The 24,348-nt window shown below is 50.5% G+C and overlaps 11 protein-coding genes across 11 annotated transcripts; 6 read left to right on the top strand and 5 right to left on the bottom strand.

The window, feature by feature from the left end:
* Nucleotides 1-26: 26 nt before the first annotated feature.
* On the top strand, nucleotides 27-1,094 carry N7471_005066 (putative histone acetyltransferase (MysT1); the record flags this gene model as incomplete). Its single annotated transcript, XM_057277785.1, has 1 exon — nucleotides 27-1,094. One exon carries the CDS (start codon nucleotides 27-29, stop codon nucleotides 1,092-1,094), a length of 1,068 nt encoding a protein of 355 aa, XP_057137395.1.
* A 205-nt stretch (nucleotides 1,095-1,299) lies between these two features.
* On the bottom strand, nucleotides 1,300-3,279 carry N7471_005065 (chaperonin-containing T-complex subunit CCT6; the record flags this gene model as incomplete). Its single annotated transcript, XM_057277784.1, has 7 exons — nucleotides 1,300-2,532; nucleotides 2,590-2,763; nucleotides 2,817-2,837; nucleotides 2,892-2,933; nucleotides 3,003-3,024; nucleotides 3,081-3,175; nucleotides 3,238-3,279. The coding sequence occupies 7 exons, from the start codon at nucleotides 3,277-3,279 to the stop codon at nucleotides 1,300-1,302; spliced, it is 1,629 nt and encodes a 542-aa protein (XP_057137394.1).
* A 355-nt stretch (nucleotides 3,280-3,634) lies between these two features.
* Nucleotides 3,635-5,289, top strand: sik1 (snoRNP complex protein NOP56; the record flags this gene model as incomplete). The annotated part of the gene is made up of 3 exons (XM_057277783.1): nucleotides 3,635-3,798; nucleotides 3,861-4,980; nucleotides 5,038-5,289. 3 exons carry the CDS (start codon nucleotides 3,635-3,637, stop codon nucleotides 5,287-5,289), a joined length of 1,536 nt encoding a protein of 511 aa, XP_057137393.1.
* Nucleotides 5,290-5,767: 478 nt separating this feature from the next.
* On the top strand, nucleotides 5,768-6,637 carry N7471_005063 (uncharacterized protein; the record flags this gene model as incomplete). Its single annotated transcript, XM_057277782.1, has 1 exon — nucleotides 5,768-6,637. The coding sequence occupies one exon, from the start codon at nucleotides 5,768-5,770 to the stop codon at nucleotides 6,635-6,637; it is 870 nt and encodes a 289-aa protein (XP_057137392.1).
* Nucleotides 6,638-6,929: 292 nt separating this feature from the next.
* On the bottom strand, nucleotides 6,930-7,602 carry N7471_005062 (Cytochrome oxidase biogenesis protein Cox20 subunit; the record flags this gene model as incomplete). The annotated part of the gene is made up of 2 exons (XM_057277781.1): nucleotides 6,930-7,192; nucleotides 7,254-7,602. 2 exons carry the CDS (start codon nucleotides 7,600-7,602, stop codon nucleotides 6,930-6,932), a joined length of 612 nt encoding a protein of 203 aa, XP_057137391.1.
* A 391-nt stretch (nucleotides 7,603-7,993) lies between these two features.
* On the top strand, nucleotides 7,994-14,789 carry N7471_005061 (DNA polymerase epsilon catalytic subunit POL2; the record flags this gene model as incomplete). Its single annotated transcript, XM_057277780.1, has 3 exons — nucleotides 7,994-8,601; nucleotides 8,660-8,799; nucleotides 8,851-14,789. 3 exons carry the CDS (start codon nucleotides 7,994-7,996, stop codon nucleotides 14,787-14,789), a joined length of 6,687 nt encoding a protein of 2,228 aa, XP_057137390.1.
* Nucleotides 14,790-15,422: 633 nt separating this feature from the next.
* N7471_005060 (serine/threonine-protein kinase) lies at nucleotides 15,423-16,815 on the top strand (the record flags this gene model as incomplete). Its single annotated transcript, XM_057277779.1, has 4 exons — nucleotides 15,423-15,599; nucleotides 15,666-15,756; nucleotides 15,819-16,149; nucleotides 16,206-16,815. The coding sequence occupies 4 exons, from the start codon at nucleotides 15,423-15,425 to the stop codon at nucleotides 16,813-16,815; spliced, it is 1,209 nt and encodes a 402-aa protein (XP_057137389.1).
* Nucleotides 16,816-17,026: 211 nt separating this feature from the next.
* N7471_005059 (AMMECR1 domain-containing protein) lies at nucleotides 17,027-18,663 on the bottom strand. The gene is made up of 2 exons (XM_057277778.1): nucleotides 17,834-18,663; nucleotides 17,027-17,737 (listed from the first exon to the last, which is right to left on the bottom strand). Exons 1-2 carry the CDS (start codon nucleotides 18,373-18,375, stop codon nucleotides 17,272-17,274), a joined length of 1,008 nt encoding a protein of 335 aa, XP_057137388.1. The 5' UTR covers nucleotides 18,376-18,663; the 3' UTR covers nucleotides 17,027-17,271.
* Nucleotides 18,664-19,180: 517 nt separating this feature from the next.
* Nucleotides 19,181-21,115, bottom strand: N7471_005058 (glycine hydroxymethyltransferase SHM2). The gene is made up of 3 exons (XM_057277777.1): nucleotides 21,061-21,115; nucleotides 20,952-21,002; nucleotides 19,181-20,860 (listed from the first exon to the last, which is right to left on the bottom strand). Exons 1-3 carry the CDS (start codon nucleotides 21,091-21,093, stop codon nucleotides 19,535-19,537), a joined length of 1,410 nt encoding a protein of 469 aa, XP_057137387.1. The 5' UTR covers nucleotides 21,094-21,115; the 3' UTR covers nucleotides 19,181-19,534.
* A 471-nt stretch (nucleotides 21,116-21,586) lies between these two features.
* On the bottom strand, nucleotides 21,587-22,165 carry N7471_005057 (mediator of RNA polymerase II transcription subunit 9; the record flags this gene model as incomplete). The annotated part of the gene is made up of 1 exon (XM_057277776.1): nucleotides 21,587-22,165. The coding sequence occupies one exon, from the start codon at nucleotides 22,163-22,165 to the stop codon at nucleotides 21,587-21,589; it is 579 nt and encodes a 192-aa protein (XP_057137386.1).
* A 379-nt stretch (nucleotides 22,166-22,544) lies between these two features.
* On the top strand, nucleotides 22,545-24,280 carry N7471_005056 (phosphoglycerate mutase, 2,3-bisphosphoglycerate-independent; the record flags this gene model as incomplete). Its single annotated transcript, XM_057277775.1, has 4 exons — nucleotides 22,545-22,569; nucleotides 22,629-23,366; nucleotides 23,424-24,006; nucleotides 24,073-24,280. 4 exons carry the CDS (start codon nucleotides 22,545-22,547, stop codon nucleotides 24,278-24,280), a joined length of 1,554 nt encoding a protein of 517 aa, XP_057137385.1.
* Between the last annotated feature and the right edge of the window lie 68 nt (nucleotides 24,281-24,348).

The raw sequence follows: 24,348 nt of genomic DNA, 5'->3' as shown, positions 1-24,348 counted from the left end.
CGCCGCTCGAATCTCCATAGAAATCAATGGCGACCACGAAGTCTGCACCATTGCAGACTCCAGCCGATCGCAACGTGAACAACGTCGTATTGGGCGATCTCTTGTTCAAGCCATGGAACCAATCCATCTACCCCGAAGACCTCGTCGCCAAGGATGCCGATCGACTCTACGTCTGTCGTTGGTGCTTTCGATACTCATGTGACGGGGATATCTTCGAGGAACACAAACGTGCCTGCAAGCATCGCATAACCCCACCAGGGAGGAAAGTCTACGACCATGGCGGGTATGCAGTATGGGAGGTTGATGGGCAAAACCACAAGCTTTTCGGACAGAATTTGTCCCTTTTCGCGAAACTCTTTCTCGACCACAAGACAGTCTTTTTCGATGTCGCAACCTTCCTGTACTACATCCTCACTTTCATCGACCCGGACGACTCCGACAGCTACTACGTACTTGGGTTCTTTTCAAAAGAGAAACTCTCATGGGACGCGAACAATCTTGCCTGCATTCTGATCTTCCCGCCTTACCAACACAAGCAGCTTGGAAAGTTGTTGATGGGGGTCAGCTACAAGCTCAGCGGATGGGACTCCAATGGTGGGTGCATCGGTGGACCAGAGAAGCCATTGAGTGAGCTGGGCCACAAAAGCTATGTCCGTTTTTGGGCCGAACGGATTGCCCGATTCTTACTCCGCGGCAAGCCTAGCGGCGGCTCCCTTGAAACCGACCAACAGAAGCCCAGCTCGACCCCTAAAGGCTCCCGCAAGAGACCCTTGCGCGAGACCATTACCGTTGAAGAACTCGGCCTGGGAACTGGTATGTTGACCGAAGACGTGATCACTGCACTCAAGAGCATGGGGCTATTTGAACCTCAGGCCACCCCGAAAAAACGTAAATCCACCCGTACAGCCGTGGAGGACAAGACTACTCCACCAGGTCAGATGGTCACCATTTGCAAATCTGATGTGTGGGAGTGGGCTCAAGCACATCATCTTTCCCTGGAGGACCCAGTCAGGGAAGAGGGCTTTGAGGGGCTTTGGCCCCCCGATATTGTGTCTGATGGGGATGGCCAAAGCGTCACCTCAGAAGAAGACTGATTTTTCCAACGAGATAGCTTCCAAATTTATGTACGATAGCGCTGATTACTGTATTTCCATTTAACGACGACAATGAGAAGCAACGTGAAGTTTGTGCATTTTTTGAATAGATTGGCTCTTGGTCCCTAACTTTGTGAGGGAATCAAGTCTTTAACCATTTTAAAACTTTACATGAACCGCCTGACTTCGTAAATGAGAAAGTGCATTACTCTTCCTGACCACCGGGGCCACCGGCACCGGATTTGCTCATCTGCCGAGCCTTCAGTAGCTCATCGCACAGAAGGAGGTTAGATGCGATGCCTGTGCTGGAAGCGATGCAGTTGCGCAGAACACGGAAGGAATCGAAGACACCCTCTTGGATGGGATCCATGGGTTCGCCAGTGACCAGATCCAAACCGACAGTATTACCATCAGTTGCCTCATCGTGAAGAGCAGCCAGCGAATCCTGGATATCGTGGCCGGAGTTGGCAGCAAGAGTTTTAGGGATGATCAGAAGGGCATCAGCGAACGCACCAACACCCCACTTGGCCTTACCCTTGACGGTCTTGGTGAAGGCCTGGGACTGCAGGTGTACGGCACATGCGACTTGGAATGCACCAGCTCCGGGAATAACGCAGCCATCGACAATGGTGTTGTAGACAGAGCGTAAACCATCACGAACGGCATCCTTAACCTGGGTGATGGTGTGTCCGTTAGGACCCTTAATGAGGATAGTCACAGACTTAGGATCCTTGACCTCTTCAACGAAAGTGAACTTCTCCTCACCAAGCTGGTGCTCGTAGACCAGACCAGCCCACCCAAGAACATCCGGAGACAAATCCTCAACACTGTTCTGAGCAGTTCCACCACAGACTAGCTGCAGACGCTCCATGTTTCTACGCTTGGCTCTTCGCAGAGCGAAAATGCCGTTCTTGACAAGAACATCCAAGCTGAGGGGATCGATACCCTTCTGGTTAATGACAACGAATCCCTTGTTGGGGTCGTTTCCACAAACCTCCTTCTTGAGGTCCACAATCTTCTGCAGCTTAGCATCCACAAACTTGCGCTCACTCTCAACCAGCTTATCTCTCTGCTCGGCGTTGGAGTAGTAGAATCCGGAGTTGATTTCCGACTTCTCGTACTCCAGACTGACGTTCAAAGTCAGGATGAAAGCGTTCTCCACCCGCTTGGGCATGTCGGGGTGTCTGGCACCGTGGTCCAAGGCAAGACCACGAATAAGCTGGGTATCCGATGAAGACCGGTGCTGCATCGTCATAATTTCAACCATGTGCAAATCGGGCTTCTCAGGGGCTTTGTGGATGGCGAGCACGGCATCGACGATGTCGGGGGTAAGCTTCTCAGCGAGAGCACCGTTAAGCTTAGTGGAGAGGGAGGTACGGGCGACAGAAAGCAACAGCTCTCGGTCAATGGGACGCTCGAGCTTGAAGTTTTCAAGGAACTGTAGGTAATGTGTTAGACCCATCTCTAGATTCGACTTTCAATCTCCATGACATACTTTCAAGGCCTCGGTTTTGGCAATCTCGTAGCCATCAGTGATGACACGGGGGTGCAGACCCTCCGAGATGTGACGCTCAGCCTGCTTCAAAAGCTCTCCCACCAGCAAAACGACAGATGTTGTTCCATCACCGGTAATATCATCTTGTGCGGTCGCAGCGCGAGCGATCATAACCTTTCAATTTCGTCAGCAACATGTAGGAGGCCCTCGAGGCAATTTCATCTTACAGCCGTGGGGTTTTGAATTTGCTGTTAATTGTTAGCTAGCTCGAAGATGCTGGGATTCTGGGGGTCAGAACGAACCATCTCCCGCAACAAAACATTTCCATCCTTGGTCAATTTGATCTATCATAGCAAGCCTGTATCAGAAAAGGGATGTTTCGTGCCGTTCGAGAGGATTCGGGGATTGCATACTGCGCCTGCACCATCAACCAGCCTAAGTTTGTCAGCTCCATTGCCTTTGTAGGTGAGGTGTATTCGTAGAAAACTCACATCTTGAGAGTTCCCGAAGGACCCAGGTTAGACTTGAGAACATCTTGAAGACCTTCACCGGCACCGATGTTCACCTTCAAGGCCTCTCCTCTCCGCTGCGTGAAAGGTTAGTGTGCGGGCATATCATTGAGGGGCCATCTGGGAATATTTTCCATACCCTCGACTCCGCCTTGGGGTTAAGTAGTTGAGTTGCAGACATCTCCCAGGTAATGAATGACAGGGTATCACGTCCAATAACTCAAAAATATTAAATTAAGGGATGGTAGAGCACTTGTTCCACGTTAGGTCCGCGGCCAAAAAGCCCACATTCGAGCATCCATACGATCACGTGATTATATCAGCGGGACGGGTAAACGTTTGCTCCGATACCAACCGTCATACCTCCGGTTCGGTGCCTTAGGATTCGCACTAGCGGCGAGAAAAAAAAATTGTCCATTTCCAGCCGTCGCCAACCTCACCAGCAACCCATCGAATTGCACTTTGCAAGGTTTTCTGGTCGGTGTCGCAAGTTTTTATCATTATCTTGTGATTGACCTTGTATTGGCCCTAACACGATGGCCGATTTCCTACTTTTCGAGGGCCCTATGGGTTACTCGCTTTTCAAGGTCGCCCACCAGGGTGACTCTGTCGGCAATGCCTTGAAGGAAGTCCAGGAGGGTGTCAATGACCTTGCTAAGTTCGGCAAGATGGTCGAGCTTTCGAGTTTCCTGCCCTTCGAGTACGCTTTATCTGTCTAAATGAAAAGGTTTTCATTTTTCATCGTCCACTAACAATTTATAGAAACAACAAGCAGGCTCTTGGAGAAATCAATGACATCTCCGAAGGTGTCGCATCCGAGACTCTAGTTTCTTTCCTTGAATTGAACCTCCCCAAGCCGAACAAGAAGAAGAAGGTGATCCTAGGTCTTGCCGACAAGGCTCTGGCAGGAAGCATCAAGTCCGCTTTCTCATTCGTGGACTGTGAGACTGGTGATACCAGCGAGGTCGTCCAGGATCTTCTCCGTGGTATCCGTCTCCACGCTGGCAAGCTTCTCAAGCAGCTGCGCGATGGTGACATGGACACTGCCCAGCTCGGTCTCGGTCACGCTTACTCCCGTGCTAAGGTAAAGTTCTCCGTCCAGCGTGACGACAACCACATCATCCAGGCCATCGCCATTCTGGATCAGCTCGACAAGGCCATCAACACCTTCTCCATGAGAGTTCGCGAATGGTACTCTTGGCACTTCCCCGAGCTCGTCAAGATTGTCTCCGACAACCAGCGCTACGCCGAGCTCGCCCTTTTCATTAAGGACAAGCAAGCCCTGACCAACGAACGTCTGCACGACATTGCCGCTCTTGTTGAGGATGACGAGGCTGTTGCCCAGAGCATCATTGATGCTGCTAAGACTAGTATGGGTCAAGAGATCTCCGAGGCTGACATGGAGAACGTTGTCGCCTTCGCCGAGCGCGTTGTCAAGCTCGCCAAGTACCGCAAGTCTCTCTACGCTTACCTTGTGGCCAAGATGAGCGTCGTCGCTCCTAACCTTGCCGCCCTGATCGGTGAAGTCGTCGGCGCCCGTCTGATCTCCCACGCTGGTAGCTTGACCAACCTCTCCAAGTACCCCGCCTCTACCGTTCAGATTCTTGGTGCCGAGAAGGCTCTTTTCCGTGCCCTGAAGACTAAGGGAAACACCCCCAAGTACGGTTTGCTGTACCACTCTTCCTTCATCGGCCGCGCTGGCCCCAAGAACAAGGGCAGAATCTCCCGTTTCCTTGCCAACAAGTGTTCCATTGCTTCCCGCATTGACAACTTCTCCGAGTCGCCTAACACCAAGTTCGGTGAGGCCCTGAAGGCCCAGGTTGAGGAGCGCTTGGAATTCTACTCCTCCGGCGCTGCCCCTACCAAGAACGAGGTCGCCATGGTATGTTGAGCTTTCGTTACCCTACTAAATGGACAAGCAAGAGCTAATAATTTATAGAAAAATGCTATGGATGCTGTTCTGGCTGACCTTGATGTTGATGCCGACCAGAGTGATGCGGATATGGAGGATACCGAAGTCGCTGAGGCTAAGGAGGAGAAGAAGGAGAAGAAAGAGAAGAAAGAAAAGAAGGAGAAGAAGGAAAAGAAAGAGAAGAGAAAGTCCGTGGGTGGTGATGGCGAGTCCGACAAGAAGAAGAAGCGCAAGCACGACACGGATGCCGAGCCCTCCAAGAAGAAGCAAAAGGCCTAGATGCGCAATGTGTTTTGACTTGGGAGTCTTCGTCATGGCGTTAGGTTTTGCTTTTGTCTTCATGACTCGATTGGTACGGCTTGCAGGTATTTGTAAATTATTACCAGGCCTTTTGCCTCAGCAGCTCTGACTATCGCTGCTCTGATATTTTTCAATTAAGTGTTTTAAGTTGTTCATCATTGTGATCAAGCACTGTATGTGTACGGAGTAGGTGGTTTCCAGATTCAAAGAAACCTATTTTTATTCCTTACAGAACAGAACGATAAAGGAGACTAAAAACAATCCCTTGATGTAGATTGTATGCGCGGCCAATTTAGTGGCGATCATTGCACGGTGGTACCCCACAGGCTGATTCAATGCCGAATGTCCAAGACCAAAACCCCTCTCAGCCCTGACCTCCGCCGTTCGTGGGCTCTGCAAAATGAATACCTTCGTTTCCTGAGAACAACTTGGTGGTGGATACCCTATTTATTTACATATGACATCCATCGGGTTGCTCGGTGACGTCCCCACTACGTCCGTTTTCAGTATGATGCCGACAGGCTTACCTTCATCTTTCTCTCCCAAGCGCAAGCGAGAGCCCTCAGAATCAGATTGCTATAGCCCCTCAGCGTCACCCACATCGATATCCTCTATCGACAGTTTTCAAGAGGTTCCACTTCGGGACGAGGACGAGCTGGAAAGCTACAGTCCTCGCACTGCAGTGGTTGGACGATTTGGGGAGTTAGCCATCCGTGGCGACCTTCTTTCGGACTCTGGAACCTTGACTGGCAATCCACGGCGAGGATCTTTGGTTCTACAGGCCCAGAAAGCATGCGAGCCTGACAGCCACGAGGTCAAGAATATGCCTGAAGCCCTACCGGCCACTAGCAGCGAACCCGGTGACCGCCAAGCGCTGCGATTCGAGCCGCCCGCAACACAGGATCCAACACAAGATCCGACTTCCTTGCCCAATTCCCCCTCAAAGAAGAAGCCTGCAACATTCTCTCGCAAGAATTTGAATCCCCCATCGCCATCTAAACGCAAGCAACGACTATCCCCTCCTCTTGCGGATACTCCGTCTGAAGAAGACCCGCTTGTATGGCATGATTCGGAAATAACAGGCCACAACCCATCTGACCCGACGGATGATGGATATGGGATCAACGGTATAGGCTTCAAGCCCACCGCCTCAATCGCGTGGGAAAGATCACAGAGGCGACAAAAGCAAGTGGCAGAATGGAGGAATCGCGAAGCCCGGGAGGCTCGTGAAAGGCGACGCGAAAGGAGGAGGGATGGCGTTGAGCTAGACAACTTGCGCGGCATAAACGAAGGTGCAATTCAGAAGCGAGTGAAATTCAATGTCTAGCAGGGCAAGCATGGCTGCGCAACATCCAGCTACATTTTGGATATCTTTACTTCGGCGTTTCTCTCTTGAAGGGCAGACATATGGGCGGTTTCTTCTTTTTCTCCTTTTCTTCTCTTTTTCTTTCGGACAAGTGGGAGAATCCAACGATGGTTGATTGGATAATATGAACTTTGCAGAGAGCTATGATACACAGAGATGACTTATGACATGACGTCGATCACCAGTTGATCGGAATATACAGTTTTCGAAACACCTCATGAACTCCACGACTCCTTTTCATGAATCAACAGCACTACCAGAATTTGTAGTTGGAGGGATTGGTCCAACTCTTGCTCTTCTTTTCCTGCTCAGCAAGGCGCGCGCGCAATGCCGCTTCCTCTGCCGTATCCTTCTCACGTTGTTTTTTGGCCTTCAACTGGTTCATCAGATCGAGCGCTTCAGCCATGCCACTCAATTCATTATTTCGTCGCCAGCGGCAGTATTCGTATGAGGCTAATGAACTGATCGCAAACATGCCAACAGCCCAGTTTCCAGCAGACCATAGATAGTACCGTCCTGCATGCACATATTAGCCCCATAATTAAAGCGTTCCAATGCCGAAAGAGTGTAGCTATACCTTTGAGCACACCTCGTAGACCACCAACTCCAAATCCGACACCAATGCCGGTCAACAAGGATTCCCGAGCACACGGTCTTTTGTGAAGGGTGGACATTTCGGAGACCGGGAATGATCCAATAATCTCGGAGTATGGCACATCCTTGGGGTTCTTGCCCTTTGGCTTATAGGTTGCTTTGGCGAGCGCGTTCGCGGGCTCTTCGGGGTTTCCGAAGGCATCCCATAGCTTTCCAGTTTGTGACTGGGACGGATTGTGTTTCGGTTTCTGCGAATCGGCCAGGTCATTGGGGGGTTGTGTGTTGCTACCAGACTCCGGAAGAGAGCCGGGGTCTCGTGAGTCTTCCGCCATAGTTGTGCGGAGTAAATTGCTTCTAGATTTCTACTTGCTGTCTCCCGCTATTGAAGAAGATCATCAATATCGGAGAAATAGATAATCCATCCTGTCTCGAAAGAGACGGTTATTCCGGAAGGCTTACTAACACTTTTGACGCGCGTGGACGGTACGCGAACGCGTCTGGACCATCGAAATCGATTTGATTGAAGCAGATCGTAGGCTATTGCTGGAACCTCCTAGAGGCACAATTAGCCCCAGAACCAGATCTCGTTCTATTTGCGTCTATCTACACTTTCTTCTTTTTCTTGTTTGCTCTGAAATTCACCAAGTGCGCATTTCATGTTCTACTCTGGTCCCGCCCTTTGAAAGAGGTACTTTAACAAGCCCAACCGGGCGAAGCGTCGCAATGCCTTCACGAAAGCCCAGCAAGTATGGAAACAAGTTCCGATCTAGTGCTGCATCCTCGAATCCTCGACGCTCCAAAACGGTCCAATTCAACTCATTACGCTCGACCGAGGCAACATCCCAAGATGAGAAATTCGAGGCCATTCGGTTGGCCAACAGCATCGATGAGACTCTTGGCTTCCCGCGATTTGAGTCTGGCGAGACAAGGGCCGGCTGGTTGGTCAACATGCACAGCACATCTATCGAGGACTCGGACGTGCCTGGAGGTCGTGCCGGCGTGGATTATTACTTTCTGCAGGACGACGGTGGAAGTTTCAAAGCTACCGTGGAATACGATCCTTATTTCTTGATTGCAGTCAAAAAGGGGTATGAAATGGAGGTAGAAGAGTGGTGCCGCCGAACCTTTGAGGGCATGATCAAAAAATTCAAGCGACTTGAGAAAGAAGATCTCAACCTCCCGAACCACCTTCTCGGCTACCGGAAGACCTATATCAAGCTCAGCTTCGCCAACGTGAGCAACCTTTTAGAGGTTAGGAGGACCCTCCTTCCTCTCGCAGAGAAGAACAAGAAAAATGAGAGTGCGATGGACGCATACGTTGAGATGACCAGGTTTGTTCTGCATTACATGATTTGATCTGAACATTGGGCTAATTTATGGTTTCTATAGTGCGACTGCTGGTATCGACCTTTTTGACGACGAAATAATTAATGAGCAACGACCTAATGGCAACCTACAAGCGAGTGATTTTATTGTTGATATTCGAGAATACGACGTGCCATACCATGTCCGGGTCTGCATTGACAAAGGTCGGTATTTTCTGTGTCTCCCGGTGAGGCCTTATAGCTGACGCATCGCAGACATTCGGATTGGAAAGTGGTACAATGTGGAGGCAGATCATGGTGTGGTATCGCTGACCTGCCTGGAAGATCGGCTTCAGCGTGCCGATCCTGTTGTTCTCGCTTTTGATATCGAATGTACGAAGTTACCGCTGAAATTTCCCGACGCCACGATGGATCAGATTATGATGATTTCATACATGATTGATGGGCAAGGGTTCCTAATTACCAACAGAGAGATTGTGTCTGAGGACATTCACGACTTCGAGTACACTCCCAAACCAGAGTACAATGGACCTTTCATTATCTTCAATGAGCCCAATGAAAGAGGAGTCCTTGAGCGATTTTTCGAGCATATCAAAATTTCCAAGCCTACTGTTATTGCGACGTACAACGGTGACTTCTTCGATTGGCCGTTTGTGGAGACAAGAGCCAGTATTCTGGGACTTGATATGTATATGGAGATCGGCTTCCGGAAAAACAGCGAGGATATCTACCAAGCCGACAACTGTGTGCATATGGATTGTTTCGCCTGGGTCAACCGTGACAGTTACCTTCCTCAAGGAAGTCGTGGTTTGAAAGCCGTGACTGTTGCAAAGCTTGGTTACGACCCGGATGAACTCGACCCAGAGCTTATGACACCGTATGCGAGTGAAAGGCCACAAACCCTTGCTGAATACTCGGTTTCCGATGCTGTCGCAACCTATTACCTGTACATGAAATATGTCCACCCGTTCATCTTCTCGCTCTGCACGATCATTCCCCTTAACGCCGACGAAACGTTGCGGAAGGGTACTGGAACTCTGTGTGAGATGCTTCTCATGGTTCAAGCCTACCAGCATGAGATTGTCTTGCCCAACAAACACAAGAATCCCCCAGAAGCTTTCTACGAAGGCCATCTCCTCGAGTCTGAGACCTACGTTGGTGGCCACGTTGAAAGTATTGAAGCTGGGGTCTTCCGAAGTGATATCCCCACGCATTTTACCGTCGATACTACCGCAATTGATGAGCTTCTCAAGGATCTGGATCACGCCCTCAAGTTCAGTATTGAGGTTGAAGAGAAGAAATCCATGGATGATGTCGTGAACTATGATGAAGTCAGGGCACAAATTGTGGAGCGTTTGCTCGATCTCAAGAATAATCCAGTCCGGAATGAGGTGCCTTTCATTTATCATTTGGACGTCGCCTCCATGTATCCCAACATCATGATCACCAACCGATTGCAACCAGACTCGTTGATTGATGAGTCGAATTGTGCCGCGTGCGACTTCAACCGACCTGGAAAAACCTGTGATAGACGCATGCCTTGGGCATGGCGAGGTGAATTCTTGCCTGCCAAACGTGATGAATACAACATGATCCGACGTGCCACAGGAAATGAACGTTTCCCAGGCCGGTACCCAAACTCCCCAATGAGGTCATTCGGTGAATTGAGCATTGAAGAGCAAGCCGGAGTGGTCAAGAAACGACTACAGGATTACAGCAAGAAAATTTATCACAAGATTCACGACAGCAAGACGATGGAGCGTGAAGCCATCATTTGCCAACGAGAAAATCCGTTCTATGTCGATACTGTCAGAGACTTCCGTGATCGACGATACGATTTCAAGGGCAAGCAAAAATCCTGGAAGAACAAAGCCGATGGTTTGCAGTCGTCGGGCGGTTCAGCCGCTGAAATTGAGGAGGCGAAGAAGATGATTATTCTGTACGATTCTCTTCAGCTTGCACACAAGGTCATTCTCAACAGTTTCTACGGATATGTCATGCGAAAGGGTTCTCGGTGGTATTCTATGGAAATGGCCGGTGTCACTTGTCTGACAGGCGCTCACATCATTCAGATGGCGAGAGAGCTTGTCGAACGTATCGGTCGTCCCCTGGAATTGGATACTGACGGTATCTGGTGTATGCTTCCAGGAGGATTCCCTGATAACTTCTCCTTCACTTTGAAGAACGGGAAAAAACTGGGTATCTCATACCCTTGTGTCATGCTGAACCACCTCGTCCATGCGAGATACACCAACCACCAGTACCAGGCGCTTGTCGATCCGAAAACTTTCAAGTACGAGACTCATAGTGAAAATTCCATCTTCTTCGAAGTGGATGGACCGTACCGGGCAATGATTTTGCCAACGTCGAAGGAGGAAGACAAGAACTTGAAGAAACGATATGCAGTCTTCAATCACGATGGCTCTTTAGCTGAGCTCAAGGGATTCGAAGTCAAGCGAAGAGGAGAGCTGAAGTTGATTAAGATCTTCCAGACGCAGCTCTTCAAATTCTTCCTAGAGGGCTCTAATCTTGCTGAGACCTACGCCGCTGTGGCCCGAGTTGCAGACCGGTGGTTGGACGTTCTATACGAACACGGAACGACATTGGCCGACGAAGAGCTGATCGATCTCATTTCGGAAAATCGAAGCATGTCAAAAACCCTGGAAGAGTACGGTTCCCAAAAGTCCACATCCATCACGACGGCAAAACGGCTAGCAGAGTTCTTGGGTGAACAGATGGTCAAGGACAAAGGCCTCAACTGCAAATACATCATCTCATCACGCCCACGGAATACACCTGTCACCGAAAGAGCCATTCCTGTGGCTATATTTTCAGCCGAAGAGAACATCAAGCGATTCTTCCTGCGCAAATGGCTTAAGGAAGATCCTGGCGATATGGATCCTCGAACTGTGATCGATTGGGACTATTACCTAGAGCGTTTGGGATCCGTGATCCAGAAGCTGATTACCATTCCAGCTGCGCTTCAGAAGCTTCGAAACCCAGTGCCCCGAGTTGCCCACCCCGATTGGCTGCAACGTCGGATCAACACGAAGGATGACAGGTTCAAGCAAAAGAAGATGACTGATCTGTTCACCAAGTCCGAGAAGACGCCACTTTCGTCAGCAAATGCCAATATCCTAGACCATCGTGTTCAGCATGCTGGTGATCTAGATGAAGCAATCGCGGGCTCGACTCAAAAATCGAAATCACCTAACAACAAGGTCTCCCAGAAGAGAAAGCATCCGGAAAATGCTTCGAAGACAGCTCTTGACCCCTTCGCTAGCCTACCAGCAGTTATGCCATCGATGTCGGAAAATTACGAAGAATTCCTCAAGTATCAGAAGCAAAAATGGAAGATCCAAAAACAAGCACGGCTTCGCCGTCGTCAGCTGTTTGGCGAACGAACCAACATTGCCTCGGATTCCTTGAGTAACTTCTTCCGCAATCAAGCTCAAATGCTGTACATCAGCACATGGCAGGTCCTGCAGCTTTGCGATACGGGCGTTCCTGGAGTTGTGCGAGCCTTTGTACTGATTGACCAAAAGATCCACGCCCTCAGCGTTAGAGTTCCACGGCAATTTTTCCTGAACTTGAAACGGGACTCTTTGCCGGATATTGACGTGCCAGACTGTGAAGTCGAGAAGGTCAACCACACCTTACCTAACGGACATCCCTCGGTTTATTTATTCAAGCTGTCTTTGTCAGAAGAGAAATATCTAGAAGAAGCCGACAAGATGGATATTCTCTTCCAGCACCCTAGTGTCGAGGGCGTTTACGAGGGAAACATCCCGCTAAGCACTCGAGCGGTGCTCAAGCTAGGAAGCCATTGTACCTTCGATGAACAACAGCGTGGTGTCCTAGGTGACGGCTTGGACAAGGGCTTTGACCTTTCAACATTACTTCATACATCCTCCGAGCAGCCCTATCTGATGGACTCGTCATTGGTGTTCCACTACCTATATCACATTGTCTCTGGAGATAGACAAGTCTTCGCAATATTCTCGACATCCAAGAATGAGGCGCATATTATCGTTCTCAACCGCACAAGAGATGTTCAGGGCCTTCCCAACGTCGATAAAATCTACACCGAGCTTCTCACACGTAAGATGCAAGCCGCATCGGGCGATGAGTCGCAGCATGCGTTCGACTACCAGGACAAGATCCATTTCAAAACTACCCAAGTGATGACGCGGAGGAAGGCTCATCTTGAGGTTGGTGATCTGATCAGAAAGATTCGAAATGATGAGAGTCAGCCTGCTGTCCTTGTCATTCAATCCCAACAAAAAGACCGCCTGTGTCACGACATTCCCATCTTGAAGGAGTACCCAGTGTTATCCGTGAAGCCCGAAGCATCGGACATGGAACTTCCCCCACTGGGCTGGCAGGCTTTCATTGCGAGACGTCTAGTCACGCGCTATCTATACTTGTCTTCTTGGATTCAGCACTTGACCATGCTCGCTCGGTTCGGTGATGTTCCGCTTTGCAACCTGGAAAGTGAGGATCCTCGATACCTCATCGATATCTCGTACGCCAGACGGCTTCAGCAAAACAATGTTGTGCTCTGGTGGTCATCCGGCCCGCGTCCTGATCACGCGGGCTATGAAAGGGATGACATCCTAGGTGCATTGGACAAGGTCAACATGCCATCTGTCAATGTACCAGGTGCTTACTCCACAGTGTGCATTGAACTCGAGGTTCGCAATCTGTCGATCAACACAATCCTGACATCTTCTATCATCAATGAAATGGACGGCAGTGATACGCTACTGGCTCCTTCTGGGGACGGTGAAGATACTGGTGTTTTCTATTCAGAGAAGGCATTTGCCTCTGCCGGTGTTGTCGTTCTCCGGGAGATGGTAAAACACTGGTGGACAGAGGCCTGTGCAGGGAACAACATGGCTGATATCATGGTCCAGCATCTGATCCGGTGGGTGGAAAGCCCTGTGTCCTGTCTCTATGACCGGTCTCTACACAACTACGTGCGATTACTGTCACGGAAGTCATTCCAGAGATTGATGGCAGAGTTCAGACGTGTTGGATCGCATGTCATCTTTGCCAGCCCTACACGCCTCCTTCTCCAAACAACCAAAACCGAGGTTGGCAACGCCTACGCCTACAGTCAGTATGTCCTCAAGTCAATTCGCGCCAACCCTTCATTCCACTTTATCGATCTCGAGATCAAAGAATACTGGGACTATCTCGTTTGGTACGATGAATACAACTACGGAGGCAAGGGCTGCCGGGAAGTCACCGAAGCCGAGGAACAGGATCTCGAAACAGCGATGCACTGGCAGCTCAGCCGGTTCCTGCCAATGCCCATGCAGACTATCTTCCATGACTGGATTGTCGAGTACATTGAGCTGATGCACGGCTTGAAACGGCCGGAACTTCAGGACGGGGATCTGTCTTCAACGCCTCGACCAACACAGATTCCTATTGGACGGACCAACGAAGGAGACGATGATGAGATCACTGCTATTCTCTCCGATCGATTCTCAAAGCCATTGAAGAAGCAAATCTCGGGATTGATCCGCAGACAACGCGACGAGATGCTTCATCCTGAGCTTGCATCCGACTATGCCTTCCCCGTTTTGCCGGGAGTCCTTGTCGGTCCCAAGGACAAACGAAACCCATCTTTGGAGTTGACGAAACTGCTGATGCAGGTTCTGAGTTTGTCTAAGACAACAACCCTAGAATCCCGGTTGCTGCGGCGCGAGCTTCTTGCCCTTTTCGAAGTCCGAGAATTCAGCAAGGAGGGCCGATTCGAGAACCCCAGTGCTAGCTTGAAGCTGCCGGAAATGTCTTGCAACTCCTGCTGTCTTATTCGAGATCTCGATCTCTGTCGCGACGAAGATGTACTGCCTGATGCCAGCTCAGATGCCAGCAAATCTACCCAGCCCTGGCGATGCCCCTTCTGTCACGCCGAGTATGACCGGTTGGCGACTGAAGAATTCCTCATTGGTCAAGTCCACGGGTTTGTTGTTGAATGGCAGACGCAGGATATCAAGTGCTCCAAGTGCAGTGGTCTTAAGATCAGTGATTTCATGGAGCACTGTTCTTGCAGTGGTACATGGACTGCGACAGTTGATCGAAAGGAGATCGAGAAGAAACTACAAGTGTTGGAGAGCGTGGCTAAATTCCACAAGCTACAGCTATTGGAGCACGTTGTCGAGGAAGTGCTGGAGCGATTTTGAATGTACTATTTTCCCTTGATTTTGATTTTGATTTGCCCCTGTTTTTGTTTCTGCATTGGGCTGGTGTTGAGTCGGGCAAATGTAAATACATATGTAGCCAACTGGGCAGAAATGCCTCTCCAATAATCGCGCCGTTGATCTTTTTATCTCGGCCTTTATAATTCAACTTCCTTGCTTTTTTTTTTTTTCAAATTTTCTATTCCAACTGCCAACGCTGTTGGAGTTAACTTGTTTAATAGTTTCATCTGAGGTTTCAGCGTTTCAGCCCTCTCCAATTAGCCCCGCCAACGATTCCCCAGGATCTTCGACTTCAAACCCCCGCAGTCCCTCGGAAAACATCACGATAAAACCGTTGGGAATACCATAAGCCCAGGTGTTATCAGCCCTTGTCGCCCAACTGTAAGTATTCTCTGCGCAGTCTCACCTTGGGCCTTTGCGCTAGACTCCTGTGCCACTTTACGGCAATGCTGACTTTGGATTGCGCAGGTACATAGGGACAGGTGTATATATATCGCAATCCTCAAGTCGAACCCCTCTAGCACTGCGCTCAGTCCTTCACTCTCTCGCGCTTTGCGTTGCACAACTTCCCCATCCTCCCACAAGTCGCGCATCCCGCACTTGGTTTTATTCGCAATGGCGGCGCAACCTCCGAGCCAGAAGCCGAAGGTCCAGCCGTGCCGATACAAGACCGGAAAGACACTTGGCGCTGGCTCGTACTCTGTTGTGAAGGAATGTGTGCATATCGATACCGGTCGCTATTATGCGGCAAAGGTCATCAACAAGCGTCTCATGTCCGGGCGGGAGCATATGGTGTGTGCCGGGGAAACTACAACCGTGGAGATAAAAGCATGACTGACGTCTTCCGAAAATACACAGGTCCGGAATGAGATCGCGGTATTGAAGAAGGTGTCGCTGGGCCACCAGAACATCCTCACGCTGGTCGACTATTTTGAGACTATGAACAACTGTGTGTTTCGCTCCTGCACGATAGCGCCAATCGCGCCCCCGCTAACAAGTGATGCTCTCTAGTATATCTTGTCACCGATCTCGCGCTGGGCGGAGAACTCTTTGACCGCATCTGTCGTAAAGGCAGCTACTATGAGTCGGATGCTGCAGACCTTATCCGCGCAGTGCTCTCCGCCGTCGCCTATCTGCATGACCACGGGATCGTGCACCGTGATCTGAAGCCGGAGAACCTGCTTTTCCGCACACCAGAAGACAACGCCGATCTATTGATTGCTGATTTCGGATTGTCGAGGATCATGGACGAGGAGCAGTTCCACGTCCTGACCACAACCTGCGGAACGCCAGGATATATGGCACCAGAGATCTTCAAAAAGAGCGGCCATGGCAAGCCAGTGTAAGCTCATCTCATTACAATTATTTTATCTTTTACTAACAACTATCCGCTTCCAGCGATATTTGGGCCATCGGCGTAATCACCTACTTCCTGCTATGCGGATACACGCCCTTCGACCGGGACTCCAATCTCGAAGAGATGCAAGCAATCCTAGCAGCAGACTACTCCTTTACGCCGCTCGAGTACTGGCGTGGTGTATCACAGGAAGCACGCGACTTCATCAACAGCTGTCTGACAGTCAACCCGCAGTCACGGATGACAGCCCACGCAGCTCTCCAGCACCCATGGGTCAACCTGGCCTACGACAGCGGGAAGGTTGGCTCGGGCGAAGATCTGTTGCCAACGGTCAAGAAGAACTTCAATGCGCGCCGCACGCTGCACCGTGCTATCGACACCGTGCGGGCTATCAACAAGCTCCGCGAGGGCGGCGGCTTCATGATGGACGGCGTTATGAGCGTTGATCCTAAGCCTGAGCGTGTTAATGGCGATGAAATCATCGAGGAGAAGAATCATGCTCCTCCGTCTGCGCCGGTAAATGCTGGCGGGGCTCAGATGCAGATCGATAGTCGTGGTAATGCGCGTGGGCAGACTGAGGAGCAGATCCGGGCCCAGGAGCGGAGAGTCAAGGAAATGGTTGCTGGTTTGTGGAGCCGTACTCCGCGTTAGGATGCGTGGATATGAATGTATCGTTAGCTTTTTGTCTATGCCGTGTTTCGTCCGTGGGATGTTCGTATTGGATTTGGAAGAATCACTGGCTTGCTCTTCTCTGGTCTGGGACTTTTGCTTTACTTGGGTCCTTTTCAATGTCTCTGCATATCACCCCATTATCGAATACAATAAATGATGCCAGTGTTTATAATCAATAATTCTCAGATGAGTCTCAGTTTGAAATGCTTGTTCATTATCTTTATAGACCTGGGATGCCATATCAAATCCTCATCATGACTGTGGACCCCCGGACCCCGGGGCCCTTGCCATCCCTTATTAATGCCCATGTCGAAAAGTTGTGAACCGAAAACTCGCAAAAAAAAGCAGTATCATCATGGTCATCATAATCATCAGTCCCACTCGAAGCGTTGAGATGTGGGACGAAAAGCAAAGCGATCTAAAAATAAAAGCCAATCAATCCGCGCCTTCCAGGATCTTCTCCCCGTCATCTAGAGAGAGTACCCACTCCCGCCATTCCTGCCACTCCGCATAACTAGCGCTTGCCTTGAGGCCCTGGTACCTGACGGTACGGAAATCCGAGACCTGGTCCCAAGGCTTAGTAGCGCTGGAGTTCCCACCAGCTGCACCGCGTAGCAGTCTCCTTGCAGTACTGCCACCACCACCATCCCAGCCTGCCTTGCGCATCAAGCTCTCCACGGTCTCTTCTTTGGTCCAGCCCTGCTCGACAGCGACGTCAGGGAGATAAGTGGCGCCATAGCGCCGGCTGCGATGGATGAAGGAGATCCGCAGCCCGTGAGTGTCCAGAGACCAATCCATGGCATTTGTACACGGCTCAAAGGACCCAAGGAGGGTGAGAGAGCATGATAGGGAGGGGAGAAGAGATTTGGGAATGGGTTCAAAACGTGTGTCATCGAAGGCACTAAAACAAGATCACATGTGAGTCAGTCTGGTATATAGATAGGAATTTACCTTTGTAGCGAGAGAGGGGTATGAAATGGGAATGGGAACCACGTACGAGGTCAAAGCGTAGGACTTCAACCCCGCTGCAAGTTCCTGCCCCTCGAATGTGCCTATGCACCCGCGTAGAGACTTGTGTCCGGTTCGTGACAGGGTGTTCCATGTAACGAACAGGGGATATCGCTGATCAGGCGATCTCAGCTGGGGGGTGTTGGAAACCGCACCTGGCGTGGTGATATTGGTTGAGCTCGACTGTAGCGAGTTGGAAGAAGTATTGGATGCAGACGATGAAGATGTGGCTGCGCTGGAAGAGGCGGAGAATTGGCTCTGAAGGCGACTGATGCTGCGGAGTTGCAGCTTCTTGGGCTGACTACTCGACAGGGACGATTGGTTGCTGTCGTCATCTTCGTCCTGTTCATTTACGGACTGCTGTCGGTGTGTATCTTCCTCTTCAATTTGGTCTTCAAGACTCGACAACTTCTTAGTTTGCTCGTGTTGTTCCCATAGGGCCTCTACGGCTGTCAGAGTGGCGGGCTCGCGATCCTCGAATGAAGCAAGGAGAGACTCAAAGCAATAGTAGCACTGAGCGGTATTCGCCATGTCGGGCAAGGTTCTTTTTTCTCTTGGTTCACCAGCGACTTCTTCAAGATGCACTACACTGGTTCGGTTTCTTCAATCAAACACAGATTGGTGTAAGAATATGCCCCCCTCCGTGAGAGTCCGGGGCGATAAGACACTGCGTCCTTATCGATGGGGCCTGGAACTCCAACGAGGGGCCTAAATTTAGAGGCAGGCCGTAGGAGAGTATCAGGCAGTGCAGTGACGGATATTAAAGGGCAAGAGACATAAAAGCAAAAAGCAGAAACAAATCAGGATGGAGACAAAAAGAGAGAGAGAGAGAGAGAGAGAGAGAGAGAGAGAGAGAGTGTAGTCTTCCAAGGTTGGAGTTATCCATATAGCTCACGTGGACGTCTACGGCAGTCTAGTACCACCAGTGCGCCAGTTCGGATTCCACATCAAAGGTTATACCCGTGGACATACGTAGAAAAGTCATCTGCACAAAGTATGCATTTTATCGCCTTCGTATACGCCTAAGCAAATATCAAAAAAGACATCAAAAAAGACTTATGAAAAGAACGTCCAAAAAACACATGGGGGGGGGGTTCTTACATATAACATCCCTATATCATCTTCAAATAAATCAGACAATTAAAGTCTTACGTTATCAAGGACATAGGCCGCATAAGCGGCCGACTATTCTTGTGCAGTATACTACGGGTTACGGGTGTCCATCACATTTAGTCACCTCAAAGCTCAACACTCTTGATCATGGATAAAACAGACCAGAATGCACAGGCAAAAACTACACCAGAAAGAACCGTATTACCTATGAAGATAAAGCGGATGAGAAGAAAATAGTCCTTGGATTCTATAGATCCTTGTGTTGAGAACAGATTGTAGAATGTACATAGGACGCCCAATTAATGTTGAACTTTTCCCCTTCAGAAATTCATGTGAGCCCGCTGTTGAATAAGTGCGAGGCCCAACCGCCAAAAATAACATTACTCGTTTCATATGCAAAAAAGCATTCCCATATCCCAATGACCCGCGTCAGGTTGAAAAAGCAGTCCGGTAATTAACCCCTAAAAACGCACCCATGTATTTTTCTTTTATACGAAATGATGTTGAACTCGTGGGATCTTGATTCAGATCCCTCTTGATTTTTCCGTAACTCATACTCGGTCCTCAAATGTCCCATTTAAACGGGAAGAGGGAAGGCGCTGGCCCACTGAGCAATCTCCTTGCGGAGAGCAAGGATCTCAGGAACACTCTCATCGGCAACCTTGGCCTTGAAGTCCTTGAGCTTGTTGGCCTCCTTGGGAAGCTCACCCTGGATCTTCTTGCAGAGGGCGATGGACTGATCAATGTAGCGGGCAATGCGCTTGAAGTCCTCCTCACCCATACCACGGGAAGACATGGCGGGGGCACCAATGCGGATACCGCAAGGAGTGAGGGCAGACTTGTCACCGGGGATGGAGTTCTTGTTGCAGGCAATGTTGATCTGCTCCAGGACGGCCTCAACACGGGCACCATCAAGGCTGTTGGCGCGGAGGTCGACGAGAACCATGTGGCTGTCAGTGCCGTCCGACACGAGCTTGTGACCAAGAACCTTGAACTCCTCCTCGAGAGCCTTGGCGTTCTTGATGACCTGCTCCTGATACTGCTTGAACTCAGGGGTGTCAACCTGCTTGAGGGCAACAGCCAGAGCAGTGATGGTGTGGTTGTGGGGACCACCCTGGTGGCCAGGGAAGACGGAGAAGTTGATAGGGTTCTCCAGGTCGTAGAGGACATCCTTGCCGGTCTTATCGGTGCTGCGGACACCCTTGCGGAAGAAGATCATGGCACCACGGGGGCCACGGAGAGACTTGTGAGTGGTGGTGGTCACAACGTCGGCGTACTCGAAGGGAGAGGGAATGACACCAGCAGCGATCAGGCCAGAGATGTGAGCCATGTCGACGATGAGGTAGGCGCCAACCTTATCGGCAATCTCGCGCATGCGCTTGTAGTCAATCAGACGGCAGTAGGCGGAGGTACCGGCGACCAGACACTTGGGGCGGTACATCTCGGCATTACGCTCGAGAGTGTCATAGTCGATGATACCGGTCTCAAGGTTGACACGGTAAGGGAAGGTCTCGAAGTAGGTGGAAACGGCAGAGATCTTCCGGGAGGGAGTCTGGTAGCCGTGGCTCAAGTGACCACCGTGGGGGAGATCCAAGCCCATCAAGCGGTCGTGGGGACGCATGAGAGCCTGGTAGACCTGGAGGTTGGCGGGGCTACCGGAAAGGCATTGGACGTTGACGCCCCACTTGGCGGGGTCGAGGTTGAAGGCCTTGAGAGCACGCTGCTGGCAGGTGATCTCAATGGCGTCGATGTGCTGGTTGCCACCGTAGTAACGAGCACCGGGGTAACCCTCGGAGTACTTGTTGCACATGGGCGAACCAAGAGCATCGAAGACAGCACGAGAAGTGAAGTTCTCAGAGGCAATCAGGACGATTGACTCACGCTGACGCTGGATTTCCTTCTCCTGTACGAGTAGAAGAATTAGCACAGCTGGATTTTCTGGTGTGGACAATGCATTAAACTGCAAGTCCCAATGCTGTATAGTTTCGACGTACCATGATGGACGCAATCTCCGGGTCGCTGGACACGAGGGAGTTGTGCATTTGCTGTAATCGATGAGTCAATGATCTAGATGCTAGAAAAGAGGGCAGATGTGATACTCACGTCCCGGTGGGACTCGGAAAGAGCGTAAGTCATGATGAAGAATGGTAATCTGTCTGGGATAAACAGAGAAAAATTGTGATATGGAGGATGGGGAGGTGAAGAGAAGGGGAAAAATTAAATAGAAGTGGTGGGGGAGGGGATCTTCCGTTGCCTCAGGCGCTGAACTTTAACCCACCGAACGATATCGGAGACAGCTGGCCGCATTAGGGTTTTAGGTTATAAAATTTGTAAATCGGTAGGGCAAAATTATACTAGATTGGCTAGAGGTTCAAAACAATGATGAATTGGCTATGTATTTCCTTTGGACATTCTTCGAGGGAAAAGAGAGAAGAGGAAATAGAGTATGAATTGCTAGATTTGCCACAGCTCATGAAATGATGACGCCTCTACTATCTTGAAATGATCGCTAAAAACACCAGGGTATTTCCTTCTTATAAACGCCAAATAAATCAATTTGAAATTCCTGCAGCATCTGGCTGACTTGAGAATTCCCATTGTCAACCGAAACCCCAGAAGGTTTCAAGCTTCATGCTTCCACGGTCCTCGTATTATCCTCATGTAGCATTCCTGCTCGATTCCCAAAGTCAGAGATGACAGAGCGCAAACGTCTCACACGATCCTCCAGCTCTGCAATCTCTGTTTGTTGGTCATTGACAGACCGATGCACATCTGGTAGCCCTTCGACGACTGTACGAGCCTTCTGGATTCGAATCCTGACAGAGCTGGTTTCGGTAGGGAGGTTTTTCACATCGAGCGGCGGATGAGCGCTTGAACCGAGGACTGATACTTCTGGTACAGCATGTGAAGATGTAGTGTTGCCATTGTGTCCACCATTAGGGATGCTTGAGGGTGCTTGTTGGGTCTGTGCCTGGGAAGCTCCTGAGACCCCTGTTATATCCCCGGGTGCGTCCGATGAACCGGTTTGCTGACCTTTGGAGGAGAGCAAGCGAGAAAGAATCCCATGCAATGGTGGGATTATCTCGAAGGTCTGTGGTGAAGGGAAAGGTACTGTTTGCGGTGCTGGTGTTGGCGCGTCTTTAAAGGGCGTCTCGGGCGCAGGGGATTTCAGCAGTGGGGTGCCCACTGGCGGGGATCGAGAAGCCATTGTCGGGAATGTTGACTAAAAGAATACCGAGGAAAGATATTTGAAGGACGAGTAGATCCCGGCTGGGGTAAGTTTTTAGGGAAGAGTCGGAAGACACCCCCGTAGATTCGGCCCCAGGGCCACAACACATGCTTATCTCAGCATATACGCTCCTGGCACCCGGTGACAGTGACGTCGGGGCCCATGCCCCTCCTTCACCGGCGGCCTTTTTTTCTTGCGTTGGTGGTCTGATTCTCCTTCGTTCGATCTCTTCTCCTCTAAACATCTGTCTAAAGGTAAGCAGCTTTGTCGGTTTGTTCTTAAATTTCTCTTGGTTCAGCAATTGATCAGTATTGGAATAATTCTAGGTTGTGGTTCAATCACCATCACAAACCCCACTATGGCTGACCAAAAAGTCGCTTTGAGTATGGTCGACTGCCACCCAGGTCCTCAAAAGATATGCCGGCTAATATAAGCCTTATAGTTGTGATTGATGGCTGGGGTATTGCAGGCCCCAACTCCCCACCCCAGGGAGATGCCATCGCCGCGGCCGATACCCCATACATGTCCGGCTTCGCCGAGCCCAACTCCAAGACCGCCCAGGGCTTCGCCGAGTTGGATGCCTCCTCACTTGCTGTTGGTCTGCCCGAAGGTCTGATGGGCAACAGTGAAGTCGGTCACCTGAACATTGGTGCTGGCCGTGTTGTCTGGCAGGACAGTGTTCGCATTGACCAGACCCTCAAGAAGGGTGAGATGGGCAAGGTGCCCAGCATTGTCAAATCTTTCACCCGTGCAAAGGAGGGCAATGGACGTCTGCACCTTCTGGGCTTGGTCTCGGACGGTGGTGTTCACTCCAACATCACTCACTTGTTCGCCTTGCTCGAGGCCGCCAAGGACATGCAGATTCCCGAGGTCTTCATCCACTTCTTCGCCGATGGACGTGATACCGACCCCAAGAGCGCCGACAAGTTCATGCAGGAGGTGCTTGAGAAGACCCAGGAGATCGGTATTGGCGCGATTGCTACTGTCGTGGGCCGCTACTACATCATGGACCGCGACAAGCGCTGGGAGCGTGTTGAGATTGGCCTCAAGGGTCTGGTCACTGGCGAGGGTGAGGACAGCTCGGACCCGCTACAGACCATCAGGGAGCGCTACGAGAAGAATGAGAACGATGAGTTCCTGAAGCCCATCATTGTTGGCGGCAAGGAGCGCCGTATCCAGGGTATGTGTGTTCCGAGCCCAAAAGGCAATGTAATGACAACTAATTGAGCCTATATAGATGACGATACCCTCTTCTTCTTCAATTACCGCTCGGATCGTGTCCGTGAAATCACCCAGCTGCTGGGCGACCATGACCGTTCCCCGCGTCCCGACTTCCCCTACCCCAAGAACATCAACCTTACCACCATGACCCAGTACAAGACTGACTACAACTTCAATGTTGCTTTCCCCCCGCAGCACATGGGTAACGTGCTGGCCGAATGGCTCGCCAAGAAGAACCTCGAGCAGTGCCACATTGCTGAGACTGAGAAGTATGCTCACGTCACTTTCTTCTTCAACGGTGGTATCGAGAAGGACTTCCCCGGTGAAGTGCGCGATATGATCCCTTCACCCCGAGTTGCTACCTACGATCTTGACCCAAAGATGAGTGCAGCTGCTGTCGGTACCAAGATGGCTGAGCGCCTTGGCGAGAACAAGTTTGACTTTGTCATGAACAACTTCGCTCCTCCCGATATGGTTGGCCACACTGGCGTGTACGAGGCCGCCATCCAGGGTGTTGCTGCCACTGACAAGGCCATCGGCGAGATCTATGAGGCTTGCAAGAAGAACAACTACGTTCTGTTCATCACCGCCGATCACGGGTAAGTTATTCTGCGAAACAGGAACACCTCCCATCAAGAGAATTGCTTGTTAACCCATATCCGCAGAAACGCCGAGGAGATGCTCAACGAGAAGGGCACCCCCAAGACCTCCCACACCCTTAACAAGGTTCCCTTCGTTATGGCTAACGCCCCTGAGGGCTGGAGCCTCAAGAAGGGCGGTGTTTTGGGTGATGTTGCGCCTACCGTTCTCGCAGCCATGGGCGTCGAGCAGCCCGAAGAGATGACCGGAGCCAACCTACTGGTCAAGTCCTAGATAAAGTTTCCCGTACATAAATGTTTGATTATGAATCAATGAATAGAATTTTGTCAATATACACATGA

The sequence above is a fragment of the Penicillium samsonianum genome, assembly GCF_028829775.1.
Source record: "Penicillium samsonianum strain IBT 33392 chromosome Unknown utg000003l_segment0_segment0, whole genome shotgun sequence".
Classification (NCBI taxonomy): domain Eukaryota; kingdom Fungi; phylum Ascomycota; class Eurotiomycetes; order Eurotiales; family Aspergillaceae; genus Penicillium; species Penicillium samsonianum.
Note: the sequence above shows the minus strand (reverse complement) of the source record. Positions and strands in the feature narration are given on the sequence as shown.